The sequence below is a fragment of the Corapipo altera genome, unplaced genomic scaffold (assembly GCF_003945725.1).
Source record: "Corapipo altera isolate COAL_440 unplaced genomic scaffold, ASM394572v1 79, whole genome shotgun sequence".
Taxonomy (NCBI): Eukaryota; Metazoa; Chordata; class Aves; order Passeriformes; family Pipridae; genus Corapipo; species Corapipo altera.
The window spans coordinates 4,446,088-4,471,550 of record NW_020884927.1 but is presented as its reverse complement, the minus strand read 5'-3'; the positions used below and the strand labels follow the sequence as shown (position 1 = coordinate 4,471,550).

Here is a 25,463-nt window from a genome sequence, read left to right as displayed (position 1 = left end):
AACTACCAAGTGGAGATGTCCAGTGTTAGTGACAGTGTTTTGTTTTATATGGTCACCTCAGCTCCAGCCCCGCTTCATCTTGACTTGTCAAGGTCACCCCTCCCCTTCTGCCAGATTTAACATTTCTGAACTACACAGAGTTGATTCTGAGACAGTAAAAATGCAGGTACAGCCACACAAAAATCCAGCCTTTCCTACTAAAAAAAAAAAAAGGAAAAAAAAGAAAAAAAGTAGCCTAGTCTCCCTGTATAAATTGATACTGCCTTACCACCTTTCCCCTCAACCCCAGGTTGCAACTATGCATTGAGTCCTAACCCAGAGGTCACACAGCTGAACTTGAGCTAAATATGGTCAGATGCAACTGCACTAACACTTCCATGGGTAACAGTGTTTAACAGTTTTCTCTTTAACTATATGGGTCACTGTTTCTGGGCAAGGAGCATATTAATACTTCAGGTGATGCCTGGAACCTTGTAAAACACTTGGTAGAGCTCCCTAGGTTTAAGAAATGCTTTTGTTGACCCAGAGTGACATAAATCAGAGGTGTATCATCTGGGCTGACAGTTGTTTCTGAATTTCAGAAGGTCACCAACAGAGGAACCTTTCCGCTTTCCAGACTGACCTATTATGGGTTCCTCGTGCCTGTGACGTGCAGAATTTCCAAGTATTTCAGTGAGATGTTCTTTCCAAAGAATAGCCACAACCGTTAACAAGGCCAGCACAGCAGCATCCCCATTGTGCCTGGCCTGCCATGGTTTCTTTCCTCTCAGCACAAATGATGGCTCTATAATTATTTCTGCATGTTTGTTCCCTGTCTCCATCAGCATTGCAAAGGGAATAAAGGCCCACAGAGCCAGCAGCACAGTTAGAAAGTAAATCAAAGGGGAGAGAGGCACCTGGCAGAGAACAAGCCTCTGCTCCATTGCCACCGGTTTCATCTTTAGCAAAAATCTTTCCAAGTCTCTCATAAAATCTGTCCTAGTTTATTTAATGAGCCACAAGAGCCACAAACCACAGCTCTGGATCTCACCAGCTTCCTGCTCCCGGCCTTGTGCTGACCCTTTCTCCTAGCAGGAGAAGTAAACAGCTAGGATGAAGAGCCCCTTGTTGCCTCAAGCATCCGAGTGGGCTCTCCAGCCTGCTGGATGTTTCCAGCATCTACACAGGGCCTCCAGTGCCATATAGCAGCTACTCAGGTAGTAAATAAAATAGTTCTGACAATTTGCAAATAATGGCATAGTAGTTTTCCTTATTAATGCAAATCTAAGAGATGTTAAATGCTCAAAGGAGAATGTAGGTACCCACTTTACCTTCCTGCAAACAGTTACTGCAGCCACTACCAGACCTACTGCAGAGCTCAGGGTCTGGTCTCTGCAGTAGGGTGGGACCAGTACAAAAAGCCACCTCTCAAACTGCCCACTGACTCTCAAATGTCCTGCCTCTAACTATCAAGCAACTGGTGAATGAGAGTTCAGCATTGCCAGCTTCCAGGTAGCCACAGCAGCCCTCCCTGAAGTGGCAGCAGCACAGACACTTCTCTCAGAATGAAGCTTTTTTGACCCGATCCTCTCACATACACCATGTGATATTCTGTCAGACACTCACTTGTCTTACACAAATAAACACTGCTACAAGTGACAGCCCTGCCACTTGCACTTTTGTGCCATTTTATAGAGTCTCAACAGTTTGTACACTTGGTCACAACCAGCAGCACCTTCTGCTCCACTCACTGTGCACACTCTGTGCAAATCAGGAAACAAATGCTTCCAAGTCAGGGACTCCACAGCTACAGTCTCATTTCCACTTCAAAAATTGCTAAAGGTGTTAGTTAAGTTAATGTTGTAAAAGATATTCAAGAACCAGGATAGAAAGCAGAGAAGCACTTCTTCCAGAGCATTCTCCAAGGACAGTGGCTGACCCTGATGCAGTTGCTCAAAAGCAGACCTGGGATACAAGAGGAACCACAGGCCACAGCAGAGAGGAGCAGAATAGAGAGCCACCTGGAGCACCAGGGGATGTGACCCAGCATACATCAGCATAAATGATCTACCATAACCTCTGACTAAGAACACAAAAGCAATACTTCTCTTCCTCTCCCTCCCAAACCAGCTCCAACCTGTGCTGCTGAGTCATGCACCAGCACTGAGATGAAATGTTCGTGCTTGGCCAAAAATTAGCTTGTAACTCCAGCTTCAAAATCCCAGCTTTGCTGATGGTAGTAGAAGCAACAGTTAAAATGATAAGCCATCTATTAAGAAAAGGGTATTTAAGAAGAAAAGAGCATTTTAAATAAAAGTAGTGTGATGGGAAGACTTTGGACGCTTATTTTTAAACTTGGAATTAGATGCAGAAAAACTGTTAAAAATCTCACTTGAGAGTCTTCAATACACTGGAATTTTTCAATAAAATTGCTACAAAGTTAACATACACATTTCCCTTAGGCGAAAAGCAGGCCATAATAAAGACTTTAACTGCAGGTCTAACACTAAGGAGAAAAGAACGCAAGCAAAGCCCAACAATAATTTCATCATGAAAATCACTGTACTGCAACTTCATCACTCTACTGCAACTTTTTCAGTTTGCCAAATATAATCAGTTTTAGAAACATCATTGTTAAAAACACCAACATCAACAGATGCCTTAAAAATTACATTGAGAGACTAAACATAATAACTAGTACTGAATAAACAACCCTAATGCTTCAAAAATATTAACTATCACTAGGGTTTTCTTTTCTTCTCCAGTCATTGCATGTATTATGGTCACAGTCCCACAGTTCAATGACCCAAAGACTGGTAAAAGAACCACACACATTTCTAGTGTGGTTCCTCACTAGTTACCTTTCTAGCATCACTATGTATCAATCTGAGTGACTCTTCTTATTTAAAATAATTAGACCTGGAAATGAAGGTATGTACCCTAATGTATCAGCTTTTTGGACTGATTATATTCTCCATCACCATTTGGGCACATGTTCCATTTCCTTGCATATAAGCATTAATGGTCAGAGTGCCTTCCATTTGCTTAAAGCTCACTGCTCTACATCCATCCAGGTCACTCTGCACTTGGATTCTGCACCTGCTGCAGCCCTAGTCATCCAATCCAGGCATAAACTTGAGCTCTAATGCATTACAAAAACAATAATAGCTTTAAAAAGACACATTAACCTGAATTTCTGGAAGGAAGTCAAGGCAAACAGAAACAGAACAAAGCAGTATGTCTCTTAAAACACTGAAGAGCTCAAGTTAAAGACTTGGTTTGAATTGTGGATGAATAAGATTGAATAACCACTTCTTTTTTCAGTTGTATACTCTTCAAACCCCAGATAGCAGCAGCTCTGCAGACTGCCTGGAAATGATTCACTACCCCACTTCACAGTCCCAGTAATTTAATCCTTGACACCAAATTTAATTCTGCATAAGAGTTTATTGAGCACTCCTTTACAGAACTGTATCCTACCAAGTAAAAGTTTCACATCTGAATTTCCAAGCTACACTAATTACTTTACAAATTCTCTGTACAGTTCATATATAACACCTCTGTAATAATCTTACAAGTAATTAACACCAACATCTTAAATTTCTCATGGTACTGTTAAAAGCAATTACAGTATGAATCCACGAGTGTTTTCCAGCACCAATGCGAATGTACAGGACTGAAAGTTATCAAACTACTTGGTCACACCAAGCCAGAAAATAGAGATAGACCACAACCTTTTTCCAAATGGGAATCTCTTGCACATATTCTCTGCTAGGAAAGAAAAAGCAGAATTCTATAATCTTAAAAGAGAATGCAATAAATAAAAGTCTAACAAGGCAGTCAAACTTTAGAACTCTGTATCTCCTGCTACCAGTTCTATTCTCCTTGTGTAAATGGAAATCACACAATTTAAAAGAAAATAACTTATAATGAGAAATACTTTGTAAAGAAACTTTCTTAACAATGCACAGGAAAGAGAAAGAAAACGTTACAGTCCAGAGTCACTGCAAATTTAATAACTTGACAATCCTCTGTTGCCTCGGCCTAACACTTAGGACTGATTGAAAGCCAGGTAAACTTCTGAAAACGACAGCTATGTCTGAAAATCCAACAGTGAAAGAATAATTGAAACATCAAATGACAATAGCAGGAAGTCAACAGTAAGTTTTCCTGAAGGAAACACTTGGATGCGGTCAACAATATTCTTTTCACATTTATGGAGTGGAATCGCACGGTTGCACAGCCAGACTCTCACATTTACACTAAATAGGACTGAATGTTGGTGGAGGTTTTTGTGGTTTCGGATTTTTTTGTTTGTTTGTTTTGAAGGGGTAGTAACAATTGGCTTCTGCTGTGTTGAAACCTTGAGAACAACAGCATCAGGCAAAGAAGAAGAATGCTCCTGGAACAAGACTTAAAGGTCTAAACTTGGAGCAGCTCAGAGAAACTTGACTTTGCACCTATACTGAAAGATGCACTCAAAGGGTCACAAAAATATTAAACCTTCAAGATTAGCATCTATTGCACACTTTGAAATTACAGAACAAACAAGCACGGGAAAAGGATCATCTCAGGTAAAGCCACCCAAAAAAGTGAGGGGAAAAACAAGGTATAACATCCAAAAGAGTTTAGTACCTACAACACCCTATAGAACAATCACATCAGCTCAAGGTTTCTGTGTACCCCTAGTGAGCTGCAAGCTATATACATCAATAAATATGTATTTAAATATCCAACACTGAGGCATACAGGAGAGGACACAAGATACCTTCCTAAGCATCAAATGACATTTGGGCACAGGACTTTTGAATCCTGAAAAATGATTTCAAAATTAGGTTGCTCAAGATGGTATGACAGACTGTACTTGGAACAAGATGGTCTGTTGCATGAATAAGATACCACTAGCAAAGACACACGTTAATAAATGACACTATTAAAGTGTAAAAAAAAAAAGCTCAAGGGAGTAATGTGAAGGAAATGAATAAAACTACAAAGGTAAAAGTAGAGAAGTTTTAGCACAGGACGGAGCTCTACGTTGCTGAAGAGAAGACACCATCTCTGACTGCCATCATGAAAGGAGCAAAACCAACAGGAAGCAAACAGCAGTCAAGGACAGTAATTGCAAGGAGTTCATCTCCTCACCTCAAAACCACTTGAGCAGTTGGGCATAATGGATGCACTGCCAAGTAACACGTTCTTCCACTGTGGAAGTATCTAGGATGTACAAGTCCTACTGCAAATGACATTCTAACAATTCCCTATGGCACATCACAGAGCTTGAAGAATGCCAAAGCAAAGATTTCTCTGTCCTACCGAATCAAAGCCGCAGTAACAAGACGCCCATTTGAGAGAGGACTAACAACTCCTGACTCAGGGCTGCCTAAGCAGTTCCACTGACTGCACATGGAACTGATTGTGTGCTCTTCAAGAACTGCACAATTACCTCCCTCCTCACATTTACTATTAAAGCAATCTAAACCATTCTGGCAGCAAAGCCTGTCCCATCTGGCATGAAAATTTTAAGTAAGTCAACGAGAGAGGCATCCTGATACACCACATCAGAAATAATGATCCATCACAAGAAGCAGAGAAATTTGGCTGCAACTCAGCAGTTTACTTAATACATGTTAAAATTTCTAAATTTACTCTCTTAGCTCTACAAGCTTTGAATTGCTTATGCTGAGAACAAGACTGATAATGGAAAAGTTCTGTATGAAACCAAGCACATAGTCAAAGAAAAAGCAGTTCACCTCTTTGCTGCCTAAACTAAATCCTCATGAATACTGTAGTATTATATGAAACTGTAGATAGACAATAAGCCACAATCCTGATGCAACCAGGAGACGAGTCCTGTGAATCCTTTCTATGGTTTCAATACCTCTGAGGAAAGAGTAAACAGGTAAGACACAAAAACAGAAGCTTAGAGACATTGCCTCTTTGGGCTTTGTTTTAATTTTTAGCCAAAACCACCACTATGCCCATTGTTACATGCATCATAGAATCCTGCTTTCCAAAATTTCTAGCCAACCACATGTACAGCCATAGAGGGCAAGATGTGGAAACCCTCCAGAAGGACAGAAATCTGTCGGGTTCGACCTCACCTTAGGTGTTACCCATCATTACTAATAAATGTGGATACAATGACATAAAGACTGCAAGTTATTACACCTTCAACTTAAATAATCACCTTTCTTTTCCTTCAGACTTCTTTCCCAAAAGCCCATATACTGCAACCTTTCCATAAACATGTGTAATTCCAAGTTCTTACTAGAATTACTGTAAAAAAAATAGTGTTTAAGAAACAAAAAATGCCTTACTTTATTTTTATTGATCACTATTTCTGGTTGTAATCTCCTTTCTGCACTGAAAACTTGGGAGTCACAACTTCATTTTGAGGGGAATTAAATTAAAAATCCCGTAAGGAACAAATTCACTTGTGATACAGTTGCAAATGATGTGCATCGTTCAGTTTTAAGCAAATGACAGTACCCTGCTGAACAGTATAACAAAACATTAATGCCTAACTATGGTTTTTGAAAACCACCTGCACTCTGAGTTCCAGTTAGACTAAAATTTTAAAGTTACAATTCTACAACAGAATACCCCAGAAGTAAGTCAGATCTTTCCTATTCCTAAAGTTAAGTTGTAGCTGAGGAAGACACCTCCAATATCTCTAGGTCCTTTCTTAAGAAATCCAGATGTTAATGACTAATTCTACATAAACTTCCATAAATGATGTTAATCTCCTGATTGAAATACATTCTTTCTACTACCCGCTTGTATTTCCAGTGCTAGGTTACACTAGCTAACTTGGTATTACTCCACTATTTTTAAACTACAGATTTATTTAAATACACCTAGAAAACCGAAATACAAAATTAACTCCATATGTGACTAAACCAAATACAACAAACCAGGAAGTTAAGGCACATAAACTTGTCCTAGATTGAAGAGCATGATAATGACAACTACCCAGGTAGAATATGACCATTTCAGGCATTTCATAACCACATCACAAAAGAACCTTTCAAATGGAACAAGACCTTTTCAACTGACCTGAACTGCAGTCCAGTCAAGCCCACTTCAGCACTGACAGAATCCCCAACACCACATTCTCAGAATCACATAACATTGAAATGGATTTTTCAACATTATTAATTACAGACAGAAACATTTTTTTCTCCGTCAATCATCTAATGTCTTCTTTGATTTCTGCTCAGAAATTTCTACTCTAAACTCATACCAGTGAGCTGCTTGACAAACTCTTCTGGGTTCTTGTTTCCTGCCATACAAAACCTGTTATTTTCTGTTCCCTCTTGAACTGCACACATGCAGTAAAAGCAAAAAATACACCCACCTGTTTAGTACAGATGTTGTCTGCATGGGTTGTTTACTAGAACCATATAATTTGTCATCTAGGACACAGACCATTCCTTTACCTAAGCTTCTTATTGTAAAAGAGTCTACAATGAATTATAGGCTTTGGTACATTTGAACTGTTACACTTGGACATTAATTTCTTTCTCTGCCTTTTATTTCATACTGTCCAGTTTAGATATTTACTATTTTTAACTCTTAATAGGAAATGTTAGTAAAAGGGAAACTACTTGGTAAATACATGAGTTTTGAAGACTTAAATTATTAACAGAAGCAAACTGAATAAATACTAGTAAAATTATTCATGGAAGGGTTGGTTTGGTTTTATATTTTTTTGTTCCTTTCTTTCCCAAATTCCCTTGGCTTTTATTATAACAATTAACTCTTCATGGAAGTTAGTTTAGATTATTTTTCAATACTGAAAAAGCTAGCAAACATCCTGCTTTGGCTTTTTTTCTCCATCCTGCCATGCAATTGTCAATGAGCAGTAAATAGTAAGTAAAATCACTGCACTGCAATATAAGTACACCGAGGCCAACAGGGCCAAGGACTTCAAGATGATATAATAGAATATATGACCAAGTTTTCCATAGTAGTTTCATACACAAAAAACCACCCCCATAAACATAGATGTATTCACATGTAGAAATAATTTCTAATAAGTAATACTTATAGACTTTAATACTTGAAAAAACTACCTTTAGGCCTAGTTAGAGTTGGGTTTTGTCTTTTCTGAGGTTTGCAAAGCAGAGAAAAATCCCCTAAGCTGAACTTCATGGCTCGACATTTTTGGTTCTCTTTTTTTTTTTTTTTTTTTTCTGAAAGAAGCATTGCAATCAACTTACCCTCTTTGCCTTTAAATCTTTCCTGATCATATCTGTTGTAGGCAGCCGGAATAGGTTGCTTATTTCGTAAAGTGGGATCCTAAAATAGATTAAATAAGATTTGTAAAACACACTAAAAGGTATTTGATGGTTTGTGAACTTCATAAAGTACTACTTAGAACTACTTGATTGTATAAAATCAGTTCACTTTTGTAGGTGTTTCAATGTATTTCAAAACTTCTGATGTTTCCCTTCAGCAACCACTTACAATCTTACAGAAACAGAGTTTAGAAGCACATACTGAATGTAATGAGAACAACCTGAAAGAAAACTAAAGTAGCAGTAATAAACTACATTACTAAAATCTGTAAGTTTAACGAAATCACTGAGTTTTTGTTATACTTAAAGAATTAGTGGGGTGAGGGGGGCAGGGAATCAACCAACAATTCATGATTAAGGCTTCAGCCACACAAGATTTTCCATTTCAGCTTGATTAAGCTAAAGTTTTGTTAAATAAAATAAATAAAAACAAATTTTGAGGAAAAAAGGCGTTCTGTGGAAAAAAGTTTTAAAAAGTGCCAATCTGGAGGCACACTCAATACCAATTCAGTCTTTTTTGTGGAGAGCTTAGTTACATATTCACAACTATTCTGAATGGGATATTTGAATAATGCCATGCACCACTTAAGAAATTCAACACAAAGCAAATATTTAAATGTTGGAATTTAGTTGTTTGTTAAATGCAGTAGCAGCAAAAACAAAACCAAGTATGATTAAACAGCTTTTCGAACAGGCAGCCACTGAGTTCAAGAATATATTAGGTTTAACAGAACACAATAGTAAACACCACAATACTAAACAAATCCTGTCTAATACCTAGATAGACTTAAACAACAAAGCTCTAAGTCTGTCCTCCTGATTTATTACAGGCAAAAGAAAGCTGGTTTGAGCTGTTCCCACTCATGAGTCATGCTCCAGATTCTTAAACATTTGCTACCCTATCTGTCAGAAAAGCAGCAAAACATTTCGTTTGAAATGGCAGTGCTCTCATCTAATACATTTTTTGCACATCATGCAGGATGTCACTAGTGTTTGATAGTTGCAGAAGCTGGCACTAGCAGTGTAATCTCTCAGTAACAAGAGCATATTGAAGAAATTAAACTCATAGATTCAACTCTTCAAATACCAATAAATGCGACTTAAGTCAAAGAATAACTATGAAATCATGCTTGAAAAATGTGCATTCACTGGAAATAAACCCAAACAAATTGAGTATCTAATAATGAGAAGACACTGTACTCTCACTTTTGGTGTCACAGCCCCCACGTTCATCAAAGCACTGCTCTTACCGTTGGTGCTGTGTTGGGTGCAGGTCTTTGCTCAGGTGCTCGGCCTTCTTCTCTGGCTTTAACTGATTGAAGAATTGCAAAAATATTCTTGGCAAAGTTCTGAAAAACATGTCAGATACTCGTGAACCTTCCTGACCATCCACATTTCACAGAATAGCAACACTAGTAGAACACACCATTATTTTTCACGAAAAAACCAAAACTAGCCCACCAATTTTCTAAATAGATGTTTTCTGATTAGTCCTGTGTGAGAGGATCCAAGCATTAACACAGTTTTAAGGCATCATTGCTATGCCCTATTCTTTAAGGTCCAAATCTGCTAAATCTAACCAGCCTCATTACACCACAAGGTAAACCAAATTCTTCACAAAGCACTTGACATCTCCTTCTCCCCTCTTCCCTACTGTGCCCTTACACTCCCTTTGGAAATCTTCATGCTGGAGCAAGAAGGAAGAATGTTCACTCAAGATTTTCAGGACAAGTCTCATCTCTGAGGCCCAGGTATGAATCCACTAATGAGAGCCTTGGCCTCCTGACAGAGTGCCTTGGGCACAGCCCATCCCTCGGCCCGACCCTGTGCTACAAGAAAGTTTCCTCCACCCAAGGACGTGCAGCTACTCTCAGCAAAGACTCCTTAGGACCCTGGGGAGGCCCTCCCTGGTCCTGTATGGAGCAACTGAGGCAAGACAGCCACACAGCCACCTCCTGCACTTCCAGCAAGGCTCCTGAGTAGAGCAGAACATGCTTCAACTAGTTGTTAATGGTTCACAGGCACGACACCATCACATTGTGGTGCAGTTCTTTTAACATTTATCTTGAATTATGACTTCACTCCAATTGGCACCAAGTAATTTAAGCAGTAGAGCTTTTCATGTTAAACTGAAGCGAGTACGGAAATCGCATTCCCAAGTCCTCGATTCAAGAGTGATAGAAGGTAATTCCAACACCTTCAAGCAGTTTTGTCAGATAATCAAGTCACTGAGGCACAAATGAACAAAAGATAACAAGGTTTTTAAAACATATTCCTCTTGATAATATTAGTAAAGCTGCTTTATTCTACACAAAAATGCAAATGCTAATTTAACTTCTGAAAGGTATATGCTTTTATTACCACTCAATAGGCATTTTAAGCTATAGGGTTAGGTGTACACAATGTCTGTCACTAATGTCAATTTTCAGTCACAGTTCATCAGTAAAAGAAACCTTTTATCAATTAAGGAAAACAGTTGTTTTTTTTTTTCTATTTTTACTTGTGCATTACAAGATAAAGTATTCATAAATGCTTACACTCTTCCAGAGTACTGTATACTAACAATGAAGTGGTGTTAATACCACCGGCCTTATGAAACAAACACAGGAATTACAAAACAAAGACTTCTGGAGCGAATTTCATAGAAATCATTTAGAGAGAGTTGTACTGCAAAGCTTCTCTAAGCCTGTTACCTTGACCTCAGCCAGCATGTTGCCAATCCATTCCAAGTCAGCAAGGCAGGAACTGGAAGACCACCAGAAGTGACTTATAAAGGCAAAGCCATTCCCTGAGCAAACCCAGCTCTTTTGACAAAGTCTGAAAGAACTCACACAAAACTGTATTTGAAGTTTTTTTCAGTCTGAAAAATCCCGGGGAAAAAAACCCCAACTTTGAAGAGCTGCGAGCCATGCACATATCAATGATAGGAAGATATTTTCCGAAGAATGGAGCTGATTTTGAGTAAGTCTAAACTACACGCTTTTACTGGAAATTCAGAGATTTATCCCAGAGTGTGGACTGGGCAGCATATCCATCACAATTCTTGTTATTGCTGTGCTTAATCCCATACTGTCTCTAGGAAAAAATTAGCTACTCCATCTTCTCAAATGCACAAGGAGGAACTAATTAATGAAAGAAGGAATTTTCTAAGAGTGATTGTCAACCCAAAAGCCAAACTTCTTCCAGTCACAAGGGAGCTACAACCAGCTTTCACATCAGTATTTCATTCACAAAACCTACAGTTAACATAGTCTAAAAGTGAGTTTAAATTTCAAATTATGAATTTTTCAAAAGGCCTTTCAGCATCTGAGATTTTAATATTCTGAAATGGCACATCCTGGACCAAATTTTAAATTATTTCAGGTAAAAAAAACCCCAGGATTTTCTCCCATCTGCGGAAAACAAGTCACTAATAAGCATGGAATTAGAAAGGGTTCCTGCTGATGTCTTTTTTTCCACAGCATGAAAATGCAAGTCCCCCAAGGTCACAACTAATGTCTGTTTGGAAGAGGAAAAAACCAGCAGTGTTTTAACAAGCAGTCGAACGAACATCATCTTCTTGCTGTTCACTGGCATGGTCAGGGATGTGGGATTACATTAATATGACAGAAAAAAGATTGAGCAGGATGTCCACTGCAGGTACCAACTGATTTGCAAAGCCCCACACAGTTGCAAGACTGCTAAGTTTTCATTGTTTATACCTTCAGAGATCAGAATATGAACATCCCCCAGCTTCTGCCCTAGATTTAGTTAAGCTTAATAATACATTTTCATTACCAAAAACTTCTGATCTGGGGGACAGAGCAGAAAAGGAAAGAAACCCACAGAACATAAAAAAAACCAAAACCCACCCAAGTATTTGTTTCTCTGCACTGTCTTAAGAAAACCTGAAAATGCTTTAAAAACAATCCTTAACAAAATCATTAGTATGTAAAATGATAATTCCATCCATTCTTGTCGTTTGCCAACGAGAGCATTGGTACTGCCATGAAAGCTCTCTGTCAATTCAGTGTCTACACCTAATAATAATTCATCACATTGCAAAGGAGATAAAATGTTTAAGCAGCTACCAAATCAGGCCTTTGCTACTGCCTTAAGTCAATCCCTATCATACCAGATTTTCTGTAGAAGGTCAACTCACGCACTAGATGTAAATTGGTAACCAGATGCCAATCAGGAACAGCAGCTACAGTCAGATAAACAGCCCATCATCTGACAGAAAGGGAGTCACAGGTTCTTTAGGAAAACCTGCAACAGCATGTAAATTCCCAATATTTACTGGCACAGATGCTCTATCCCTTGCCAACATAGTGACTAACATACACCAAGTCAAGTTACTATCACTGGTGTTAATTTAACACCAGGCTGTTTGCAGAGAAATACCAGAGCCAGCGAGCTCAGCCTGATCTGCTGAGGAAGGTTTAATGAAGTCTCATCACTAACTAGATTTCTTTTGTAATAAAAATATTTCCATGTAAATATATCAGGGTTTATTCTAAAAAAATTGAGATCTTCATTCTGCAACTTATCTTTAATTTCTGTTACTATCCATAACCCCAATGCTCATTTACAAAGACTTCTAGTTACTAAAGTCATTACATCATGCTAGTAAAAACAAATAATCTTTTTCTAATAATGATCATCAAGGATAAATATTTATTTCAGCTTCACAGAAAACAATTCTTGGCAAAAAAACTGAAGAAAAGTATATTTCATCTCAATCATCTGAACAAAAATAAAAGTTTAAATCTAAAACTAGAAGCATATACGCTTTTACACAATATGGCTTATATGGCTTCAAACTTTCCTATAGCTAAATTGTAACCAATTTTTAATCAGATTTACATTCTGGTATTTCACTGCAGAGAGAGAGGAGCCATAAAACCTCAAATAAACTCTTATTTGAGCTGACAATAAGGATTTCTTGTTGGGCATGCATCCCAGGAAGATCAAGAGCTCCAGAATGCTGTAAACATTGTCCAAATTATAGTAGGGCTAGAGAAGGAAGATTTGAAGCCCTACCACACTTCTCTACACATTTGCTTGATATGCTCAGACATACTGCTAAATCCTTTGCAGCCACTGACAGACTGAAAGGCATGATGCTGTACCAGAAAGGCAATATTCCCAGCACACATTTTCAGTAATTCCTATGTACCGCATGGCATAAGAAATGGAAACAGTATTCAGATGGTCTCATAAAAGTACAACAGAAATTAAAAAACTGTTCATAAGGAACACGAAAGGATGAACTGTATATTTAGAGGAAAATATTTTGCACATCTAAATTTAAAACACATTTAAATCTGGAGTTTAAATCAAAAAGTAAAAAAATCACTTCAGGCATCACTCTCCTATGCCTCAGAATATATACATCTTCAATTTGCAAACTGTTCACCAACACTGAAGTTGATCTTCTCTCCTCTTTGTTCTTCTAATTCAGAGGTGGTGCTAAAGCACTGCATTTTACATTGTGTGCTAGGTTGCCCTCAGAATCAAAGGTTGAACGTATGCAAGACTGATATTCAGGGACAGTCCCAAACAACTGCAACCCTGAAAATATATTGGTAGAATGTTGGTGTGAACTATTAGCATTCTCTGCACTGTGCTTATTCAGATCATAAAAATTTCCATCATTTCTGACCCAGCATCTTTCCTCACCTTATACAAGAATCCTTCAGATAACACAGCTGGAAACAGGATCCTGAATTACACAGGAATGCTGAAGTCTTCCTGTTTGAATGACATACACATGCAACCCTCCCACTCCCCTTATTTGCTTTCATTTGAAGAACATGTCAAATGCACAAGATGCTCAGCTGCATCAGTAAACTTGTTACTAACTGCTGGTGGAAAAAAATACAAAAAATCAAACACCCCCTTTCACTAAAGTTCCTCTGGGCATTTCTTTGTGTTCCAGTCAAAAAGTTAACTGAAGTATCACGACAGTCTACTGCAGCGAGCTCAAAACATAGAGATTAGCCCTGTGTATTTGTGGACTATGTTTTCAGTAAAAAGTTCCAATTCTCACTTGTTCCATGTTATCTTCACTAAATTTTTAGAGCAAGGGTATTAATGAAAGGCAACTGAAACATTTAATTTGAAAGAGCAAAAAGGTTAATTCAGAAGTGTGAAGGAGCAGCAACACTGTGATAGCCTGGAGATACAGCACAGCATAAAATCTACTCAAAACTCCCAATCCCCATCATACATAATCCTAGTTTATTTCTCCTATGAATGCAGCATATGGAAATATGTGGTTTTTTTAATAATTGTAGCAGTAGTGCTTAAGGATGGTGAAGTTACTTTACAGATGACCTTAATTTTCTTTCAGAAACATAATGCTTCATTTTACAGATTTTTCTGTCAAATCCGAGGTACCTATATACAAAACAAGACTTATTATTGCTCAATATAAATACAATTTTTATAATCTGGCCCATCTTTCCTTACGTGATATATTCAAAATGTCTGCACCAGTGCCTAGCAGCAATAAACCTGTCTGCCCAGTTTTACTAAGTAAGCTGATGCTGGGTAAAGTGGGGTTTGGGAACTCAAGCCATACCATGACACTTGTGTGTAACCATTCGAAAACCATCCACCTGTTCCATTTGAAGGCACTAATGGAACACTAATTCTTATTAGCCTGGCACACCTTCTGTTTTTCAACTGTGCTATTAAATTCACCACTATTGAGAATTTCAGGAACATGGAACAATTCTGCCACCTAGAGTCCATACATAAAGATGCTTTTACGATCAAATGATTACTTTTAAAATATCCAAAATTCTACTCAGACCTTTTAGCTGTCAAAAATGATAAAAATATTATATTAGTCTTGCTATCAAATTGTTTAATTTAAATATCTTTTCCAGTTACAAGATCATATAAAGAATTTACTGAAACTGTGATTATAACTGTAGTACTAATCTCCTCACAGGTGACTTCAGTAGTAAGAACGCTCAAAAGGACAAAAATATGAAAACTGAAAATAACTGAAAAAGTGACTTCTGACTACATTTACTTCAAATATGATAGTTACTGTTAAAAGGATCAGGCCTACAAAGAAAATACATCAATTTAAAAAGTAAAGTCTGCAAATACTAACTGCAGCTGTAGTATATTCCAGGTGACAACACAAAACGAAAAAATATGACCACCACAAAGATGAGATTCATATGGGGAAAAATGGAAGGTTCTGCTGTTTAATAATTATGCAAAGAAATAAAGAAAACCACAGATTAATAACATCCTGGAATAGTTCAGAGCAAGACATTGTATCAGATAAAACTGCAATTGTGGGTTACATCCAAGGTAAATGCCACATACCAGTAAAGTGCTAATCCCTCCAGCCAGCTCAACTATAAACTCCAACCATCCTACTCAGTTCTGCACCTCTCATCACCACACACACAAACATACTCAGAGGTTGAGGGTGGGACAGTGGGGAAATAGAAATCAAGATTATAGAATTTAATACGTAAAATTCATAGTCATGATCTATGAAATTAAGTTAGAGCTGAGGCTATTCCCTTCTGTATTAATGCCTTTTTTAATGGATAAGGATACACCGGGCATCAAGTAACTTTTTCCAAAGAAAAGTATAGATTACAACAGGGCTGCAATAATTAGAGATATAAAATCTGAAAAATTGTGAACGGTTAAAAAGCAAAGTTGTTTATTTAATCAAATTGCCTCTTATACAAATAAGATTCCCATGCTTTCGAAACAAAACTTAAGGAAATGTGCTGGATAGTCTAGTCTAAGTCTTTCACAACAGAGAATACAAAAATATAAGGATTAAGCCAGGAAAATATTTTATTTTATGCAGGCTTACTTTACTAGAAAGGAAGAAGAACAATTTTTACATTTAAAAAAGTTGTAATTCAGAATATTGTCTTAAGGTTTTTGTAAATATTAAGCAGGGAAAATTTAGTTACCCAGACTGTGAGAGAATCGACTTTGCCACTCTGCACCAGAGAAGCAACAGCAAAAAATAAACCAGACCATTGCTTCAATACTTCAACCTTGACCTAGCAAGTAATATGCACTTAAAGGAACAATCTTACACTAACAAAAAGATACAATTTCATGATGCAAAGGTTATGAAACTAGAGGGACTGAGCTTCACACAGAACTTGGTATGGGATCAGAGTCAACAGTTTTTCCATTATAAACAGATACCTGCATAAGGAGCCCACATCCAATCCTTCCTTGATTTTATACACAGCTAACTCCATTAGAAAAATATTTACCTCAAATTCCAATTTTTCATGGCCAACTTATATAGTTCCATTTCAGTGCTTTTCCCTAGAACCTATGCAGGCAGGCAATAATGTTAAAATGCCATACAGGTCACTCTAGACTCCTAGTGCCTTGCAATGCCTTCAAAAGACACAAAGCTCAAGGAAGACAACAGAGAAAGGTTTTACAGAAACATTAAAAGCTGAGAAATCCACCAAACCAGCAGCTGGCTCAGCCCCAGGCAGCTGCTGCTCACTGATACACAAATGTGTGTGTGCCTGGACACACCTACATGAAGTGTGTGCAGCCCTTGCTCCGGCTTTGCAGCTCAAGAGAGGCAGCAAGGTTACGTGGTACAACCTTTAGCCTTCCCACATGTTTGACAAGATGGATTATGTTATTTCTCCTGTGCATGGGGTCAGAGTTCACTTAAGCAAAGGTAATTCCAGTAGACTTGCAACTGTAAGAAAATATGACTGAAGAGTGCTAGCCAAAATTTCAAGTTTTAGCAATAATCTGTAGCATATTCCCATGTATTGGGTGTGGCTGAGATGGAGTTAATTCTCTCTTTGCAGCCCTCGTAGTGCTGTGCTGTGCACTGATAGCCAGAAAGGTGTTGATAACATTTGATAACACCCCACTGTTTTGGCTACTGCTGAGCAGTGCTGGCACAGCACCAAGGCTGGCCCTCCAGCATTTCCTCCTCACCAGCAGGCTGGGGGTGGGCAAGATCTTGGGAGGGCAGACAGCCAGGACAGCTGACCCAAACTGACCCAAGGGATATTCCTTACCATATGACATCTGCTCGGCAATAGGAGCTAAGAGAAAGGGGGAGGAGAAGCAATTCTTATTACCATATTTGCCTTCTGGAGCAACTCCTAGGTGTACTCAAGCCCTGCTTCCCAGGAAGTGGCTAGAGATCACCTGCTGATGAGAAGCAGAGAATAAATCTTTTGTCTTCCTTTGCTTCCACACACAGCCTTTGCTTTTATTAAACTGCCTTTATCTTGACCCACACATTTTTTTCCATTTTATTTTCTCCCAGCCATCCCGCTGAGGAGGGGAGCAGCTTGGGGGGCACCTGTCATCCATCCAGCCCAGGTCAACCCACTACATTCTACAAAGAAAAGGATGATTTTTTTTTTAAAGAACATCTGAAACAGTCAGAGTTCACTATTCATATGAGAACACCAGTTCGTTTCAAAAAGTTATAAATTCACAAGGCCAGTATTAGTGCATTTCCAAGATTCCAGCTTTAAGATTTCTCTACACACAAGCAGAGCATGTTTAACCCAGCCCACCCAGTTACCATGCTGCTTATCTAAGAGATATTTCTGAGCAATTTAGGAGATTAAAAATAAATAACTAAATATAAATCAACTACATCAGCAGTCACCGACAAAACCACACTCTCCAAATACACCTGTGAATGCTGAAACTCCTGCTCAGTCTACTTTAATTTGTTCCCACAGGGAGAATTCAAGTGCTAAATACATTTACAGCAGAGATGCAATGAGGAGGTTTTTCCTTCAGAAAAGATTGCTGTAGCCTGCTACAGGAGTTTATTAAAACCAAAGGATTGTTCAGGAAGGAAAGCCAGAGGAAGGATGTGAAAGGAAGGAATCAACTTCAGTACAGACACAGGGGCTTTTTCGAGGTGTTCAATGGTTTGTTTTACAAAACAGCCAGATATTTATTTAAAAACATGTGCCCAACAGGACTGAAACCTGTGCAGAGCAGTAATGCAAAACTTAACATTCCAAACACTTATGATGGTAAATATTCTATGTATGGATTCAAAACTGTAGCTACCTGAGAAGATATGTAACTTTGTATACAAAGGTTCTCTCAACAACAAAATTATAAAGGTAATGTTTTCCCCTAATATTTGCAGTTTAAAAAGTGTCAACACTAATTCTGACATATATTCACCAGACAATATCTCAGTTCAAACTGATCTAACATACATAAAAATATGGTGAACTTAAACTGTTCTCCAGAAGCAAGTGCCATAGTAAATGGCATGACAAAGAACTTATTCATGATTAAGCAGCTGAAGTTATTGTGTCTGCTTCATACAAAACCCATCACTAGAAACACCAGTGAGACACTTACAACACCTTGTTTAAATATCAATGTACAGATTAAACAATTTTCACTTTTTCTCCTTTAAACTTCTCTCCTTACCCCTGTACTGTTCCTCTCCCACAGCAGATACTGTATTGGGTCTGAAGGCAGCAATTCCCTCATTCTGACTTTTGTGTGTGTTTGTCAAGGTTAAGAATGAGAACTGAGCTGCATGAAGAGTGAGGACAAACAGATGAGATGAATTTTAAGCCCCCAACATTTGTGGCTGTTAAAAGAATGATAAACAAAGTCAGAAGCAGCTCTAGCATGAAGTACTTTTATTGCTTTTGAATTCTTACTACATTTTCAGTTGGTTAGACTGTCCATGGACTCACCAAAACAGCAATGTTGTGTTGTAAGCCTTCAGCCAAACCTGAAATTAAATTGCTTTAAACAACATACACTCTCAGACAGGTCTAAAATTAAGCTACGAGAGGGAAAAAAATCCTTAGTCTAAACAAATGCAAAGTGGCTCTAAAGAATGATTACATAAAAATGTCCTATTATTCATAAAAATCAAGAAGACTACACTACAGACTTGGGGAGAGCCAACAGATACTTAACACAGGCAGTGCAGGATGACTCATCCACTAGCAATTAAATCCAACACTGTATTTTCAAAAGAAGGTAGAACTGCATAAGAATCATACAGAAAACTATAGAAAAATACCTCCAAAGATGTTCTAAGTCAACAACATAAAAATAAGCAAGGAGACAAACTGCACATCCTAGTAATCTTAAAAACAGAAGAGGATAAGTGAACTGACGTCTGATTTTACAAACAATAGGAACCTCACAAAAATCAGTAAAATCAATGCAACATCTGATCAAAAGAGGGTAATCAAGGGGGTCAGACAGATAAATGAGGTGTGTGATGCACTATAGAAACCCTAAGAGTCAAATAAACTGTGAAGGACAACCACTGAATGACAATAAATGGGTGACACCCTGTCCCAGACCATGAGCATTAAGGCTGTATTGCCAATATGAAAAGGACAGGACAGAGACTTCCTAACAAGAAAACACTAATTAGGAGAGATTCCAATTACTCAGTGGGTTGGATAAGTGTCAAGAAGGGAAGTGATGTAGTGATTAATTTTTTAGCTATCATAAGTAATGGCTTTTTGGAGCAATGGGCCAAAGTAATCAAAAAAAAAAATAAATCTGATTTAGTCCATAGTACACATTTTAGAGAGGCAGCTGCTGAAGAACATTCTACAACAGCAGTATCAGTGAATTCAAATTCAGCGTTCTTGTGACAAACAAAAAAACCCCACAGCCAGGCAAAAATCCATCACTGTGATTTCAGCAAGGGGGGCTATGTAACAATGAAGATGCTATCAATAAAAGCAGCATCTAAAAGGGCAGAATGCAAGTATCATGAGAACTTTTTAAGATGTTAAAAAAGAGTACTACATCACTGGAGACTTATTAAGAAATCCTGGAACAGTTCTATAAGGCACACTTTAGAATCAGGAAGTGTGTCCCAAAGGAGAAACAGTAAATACTTGAGATTATTGCCATCTACATAGAATTTGGAGGAGCACATTGCTGAGGGAATCAGTACTTTGGTCAAACACATCAAAACCAGAGGAAACCTGCAAGAAAGCTGATTAGCTCAAGGGATTCTCTTCTTACTGTGGCCTGATCTTCCTAGTGTTTCCCTTTTGCATCTTAAGCTATCTCTGTATCCCAGTTAACTACAGAGGACACTGGGAAAGCTCACACACAAGAGTGTTTCTCTGTGGAAAAGAGAGGCTGAGGAGGTGCTTTGGCCTGAAGCAATTTTTTGAAAGAAAATTCACATTTAGGAGTGCTCAATCTTTGTTACCATTCATGCAGGAATTCCAAAGAAATTCAGATATTGCAAAGGCACACACTGCGTGGTATGTAAACTACTGCTGAAGTCAATTTTGGTTTTAAACATTCTAGGAGGATTCAAGAGACTGCAGATAAATCCATACAAAGCAGACAGTGAAAATTTACAATAAAAAGAATTATCAGGCACATTGGCAATTCAAGTATCATACAGAAGAGTCAAAACAGCATTTGCAGAGCAATAGCATGCCTTCCTGATCAAAATTCTTTACATGAACAGGCGAGCAAGGAAGGAATGATCTGCCTAAGACACCGTATCTGAGTTTCTTAACAACTTTCGAGAAGGTTTTGCACAAAGGTTCTTGAAATAGAAGAAAAAGAAAGAAAGCAGAAAAAAATACCACATAAAAAAAACACCCCAACACGCACCAAAAAACCCTCCCAACCCACCTACAAACAAAAACCCTGAGCTGTTCTGAGATAAATCACAGCCCTCAGTAACACGTGATGTTTCCCCATCTACTTACTCTCACTGCTACTTGCTCGAAAATATAAACATTAACATTCGATGATTTCTGTCCAAGCTACCAAGAATGTTCCTGCAATCCTGCACAAACCGAAATAAAAGATTTGCTGTTATGCCTGTCATATTCACCAGGCTGCTCAAAGTAACTGCATGCTAGAGTCCAAGAACAAACTGAGTCTCTGGTTTCTTGTCTCTCTTCCCCTGGTTATATTTTGCTTAAAATCACTAGCTCATCTCACTATTATTACAAGGACGTTACACTAAAACATTCATCTCTTTCTCTAGTGTCTCGGCAAGTTTCACTTGGAAGACATGTTGAGATAGGAATGCCATGAATGATTCCCAAAAGGAGGAAGTGCTACCCAGATTCCTTCAGTACAGACCTTTCCAATGACTAAAACATCAAGCAGCAAGGTTGCTACAAATCTCACAGATACAAAGAAGCAACACTAACTCTTTATATAGCACACAGATACCTGCCACATAGCTGGGAATTACCCCCCAGTTCAGGAATGAATTTTTCTACCAAGCCATGGGACAATACAGTGAAATTGAGAGCTATGTAAAATACTGTTAAAAATCAGACAAACGACAATTGACACCTCGTTTACTTCTTAACATTATTTTCCTGTGACAGTACTTAAAAGAGGTAGCAAAGGCAAATGATTCAATTTGACAATAACCTCAGGAGAACAGACATTTGCAATCTTTTAGAACTTGACTTACTGCTTCCTTGAGAAATTTAGTGCCAAGTATCTCTGCAATAAAGAAAGCCTAACTGTCCAGAAAGAGCAAGCTGTGCTTGCAACTATGTTCTGGATGGCACATAACCAAGTGCAGCTGAAGCCATGGATTAAAGCAGTATGAAGGGACAAAAACATAGACAAAAGCCTTTTTATGATAACACTTTCTGGTTTTCTTCATTTTAGCATTTTCCTGCCTTATTCCTTTGGTGTTTTCCACAATATACTTTCAATGTACACGTGTTGCTACTTCTATCAGTTACTCCTCACTTTTGTCCTTTTCAAACCCACAGGTACTTTCATAGAGGCCTCCCAACTGTAGGGCTCAAGCCAGCTTTGTTTAAAAGGACTTAAGTGATTACTTGGTATCTTTTAAATAGCTGAAGCAAGTATTTTGAGACATAACTTAGGCTCACTGTAACGTGATAAGAACAAACTTCTCTGTCACTCCAAGCCCACCTTTACATGGAACACTGAGTGCAATCCTCCCCAGCCATCTCTGATTAACAAGTCAGATACAGGAGATTAAAAAACGCAGTTTGTCACTGGGATCGTAGACCAGCTTGGTATCCAGAGCATTACCTTGCCTGTGCTTTGTAAGATTGTAGTTCTTGTCCTCCATACTCTCTCCCTGCTGACAATATCTCTGGTTACATCCACTTCAGCATCAACAAAACTTCTCTGTTTAAGAGCAGTTATGTCATCATCTAGATCAGTTTTGATAGTAGATCTTTTCTTTGCCATGATTTTTGCCTTGATAGCAGCAATTTTTTCCACTGACATGGCTTCAGACAAGGATCTAAATGAGCAAAAATAACAGCAGAGACTGAGCAATTACACAAACAATTCTTCTCAAAGAATTTGTGAATAAATAACTTCATCTTGCCTAAAGTTCATGGCTATGCTGTAAACCCCAGAATAGTAACCTTATATATACTGAAAGATTATGAGCTTGACATTGCTGTTTTGGGCATGAGAATCAAACTTCTAATAAAGACTCCATCCAGTATTAGCATAAAAACCATCCAAAAATCAAAACTGTAACATATAAAAGTAAAGAACACCAAAGTAAAGCGTCAGGACTAACACTATCACTTCTAACATCATCTGAATTTCAGCTCCCTGTTATTTTTAGTGGATTACAATTTTGTGTCCAGTCAACCCATCTCTGGCTGCTCTAAGCCCTTCAAAGCATTAATCTAAATTTTGGCTGAAGTGCTGTTGTATGGACTTGGTCACTTGGAAGATGTGTTACCTTCTCAGAGCAGACAGGCCAACAAAAAACAGATGGTAGCAACTTTGTCACATTAATCTGTGTTTGAGGGAGCTCAGTTGAGTCCAGGAGTGCAATATCTTTATCTGTTTGCTTTTAATTGTAAAAACAGAATTTGTTTGCCAGTAAGCCCTATTGTTTTTCAGGTGGGATGAAATAAAAAGGACTGAATTGCACAATCCTAACTGTCCAAACCCAATTTTGTGTTAAGAGGGGTTTTTTTTGTGAGAATACATTAAAAAAATTAATTTAAGTACTAGATATGAAGTATTCTCCTTTACAACTAAGCTATTGGAAAGGGAAATTCTCTGTGTTGGTATTGAATAAAGTAACAACAGAGTTCAAGCATGGAGTTCAAACTCACTACCTGTAAATGTTGTTTGTACTTTTTTAAAGGGACAGTCTTTTACATCCAGCATTTCAAAAATCAGTAAATAGAGAATATAAAGTAATTACAAACAACACTTAGTAATCATCATTGTAGCACTGCCTCACAACTGCAAAACAAGTTGTGATACACTCAAGCTAGCATCCAAATAATTAGTTTATACAAAACAATGTGTACTTTTTGATTTTTTTGATCTTATACTTTCTGATCTTAAGTCAGGTATGACAATGACATCCTTTTTTTTTCTAGTTTCCTTTGAAGTACGCCTATACAAGAGACAGAGAAGAAGAAGTAATTCAAAATATGTATTTTTCATGTGGTTAGGTCTAATTATGGATTCCATAAGTGACTCGAATCTGCTCCATCATAAATGTTTGAAGGTCTGACTCCCCAGACATTACTAATGAGAGTATCTAAGGGAAGAAGAATTCCACCGAGAGCTGTTGGACAGAAGTAAAACTGGCTCCCTTGAACAGCACAAGAATTGCTATCCATCCTATAATTAAGCATTATCCATAAAAAAAAAAAAGCAATCCTACCTGATCTGCTCCGTTTGCACGATACCTTCCTTATGTCCTTCCAGCCGAGCTGCCAAGCGCTCCTTGTCGAGGCGCACGCACTCCTCATCCTGGAAGGAACAGCAGTGTTTAACTGCAGTGTTTCAACTTTTGTGCATTCTCTCTTAAAAAATAAATACAACTAGAATTAAAGCCATTCAGAACTATTTTCTGTACATTTGCAAGGACGATCTTTATTTCCCTTTTTTTTTTATGATCGGTGCACTAGCATTAACTGTAGAGCTACTGGAAATTTCCTCTCAAGAACCACTAAGTATAAATAAGATAATGAAAAGGAAACTACCCTTCCCTTGTAAAGAGCCTCACTTAAACAACAACTGAGAACAAAAGAAAAATCACTCAGAGAATTCAAAGCTGGCAAACAATGCTCATATTCAGGTAGGCCAATACAAATCCACACACATACATATTTAAGGCAAATTTATCAGACATTCAAGTTTGCCCAGATATTTAATCAGTGACATTTTTAAAGACAAGAACTGCTCAGAATTGTTGTATCTTGATGCAGAACTTTTAGAAATGGCATTCCTAGTAAAGACAAACAACAAGTCAAGAGTAAGGAATCCTCTAGGTTACTCAAGCCAGGTTTGAGACAGACATGTAATTTGAGAAAGCAACAGAGAGATGTAATTTTATTCCATCTTTTCAGCTTCTTAATGTCAATACCACTTGTGTTCAACCTGTCTCATTTCCCCACAAAACTAAAATCAGCATCAAGCCATCCTATTGCTAAAAGGCTGTTTGGAAAGGCTGAAGCACAGCAAAACCCCATGCCCACACATCAGGAGAGACCTGGAATCTCTACACTGGGATGATCTCCCATTAACTTAAAAACAGATTTCACAGACACCAAGCTGCCAGAGCAGCAAAGAAACAAAGAGAAGATGGCTATAACCTCATGACACTTATACGCAGAACTCTTGATTATCCAAATTATGGTGGTGAAGAAAATACAGTTTCAAAACATACTGGCACCATAACCACACAGAGTAACACAGAATAAAATCTATGGATCAGCAATAGGTCATCTCACAGCAATCATCTGCTTATGTGCCATTAAGAATGCATCAAGTTTTTATGATACCTGTGCAGTTATAGGTAAGCACAAGCAATGTTCAAATCCAATTCTTGAATAAGTGAATTTATGTATTTTGATAACTCTTCTTTTAAGAAGAATCATAAAGCCTCAGTACTCTGAAAACATATACAGATTTGTAACTCAGAGGAGACAACTGGATGGACATACTTTTCAAATAAATTATCAAGAAAAACTAACTAATTTTTTAAAACCAGGTAGAGTTAAGTAATGTAACTAGTAATTAGTAATAATTAGACACATTGCTTCTATTAAAGAGGCACTTGTGAAAATACACTGTTTAATTAATTAATTATCTAAGACATAGTTTCATAAAACAGTAATCACAGGGACAGCTTCATATACTGCTATCAAAGGGACTGAGCCAGCAGGTAAAACAAAGTCTGCATTG

At 37.9% G+C, this 25,463-nt stretch overlaps 1 protein-coding gene across 1 annotated transcript in view; it reads right to left on the bottom strand.

Moving 5' to 3' along the window:
- CDC73 (cell division cycle 73) overlaps positions 1-25,463 on the bottom strand; it is a 106,113-nt gene that overhangs the window by 72,290 nt on the left and 8,360 nt on the right. Inside the window, exons 6-9 of the mRNA XM_027658388.1 lie at positions 23,938-24,026; positions 22,320-22,536; positions 9,530-9,628; positions 8,202-8,280 (exon numbers count right to left, since the gene is read on the bottom strand). Coding sequence (XP_027514189.1) covers positions 8,202-8,280; positions 9,530-9,628; positions 22,320-22,536; positions 23,938-24,026 — 484 coding nt within the window. The remainder of the gene's footprint in view (positions 1-8,201; positions 8,281-9,529; positions 9,629-22,319; positions 22,537-23,937; positions 24,027-25,463) is intronic.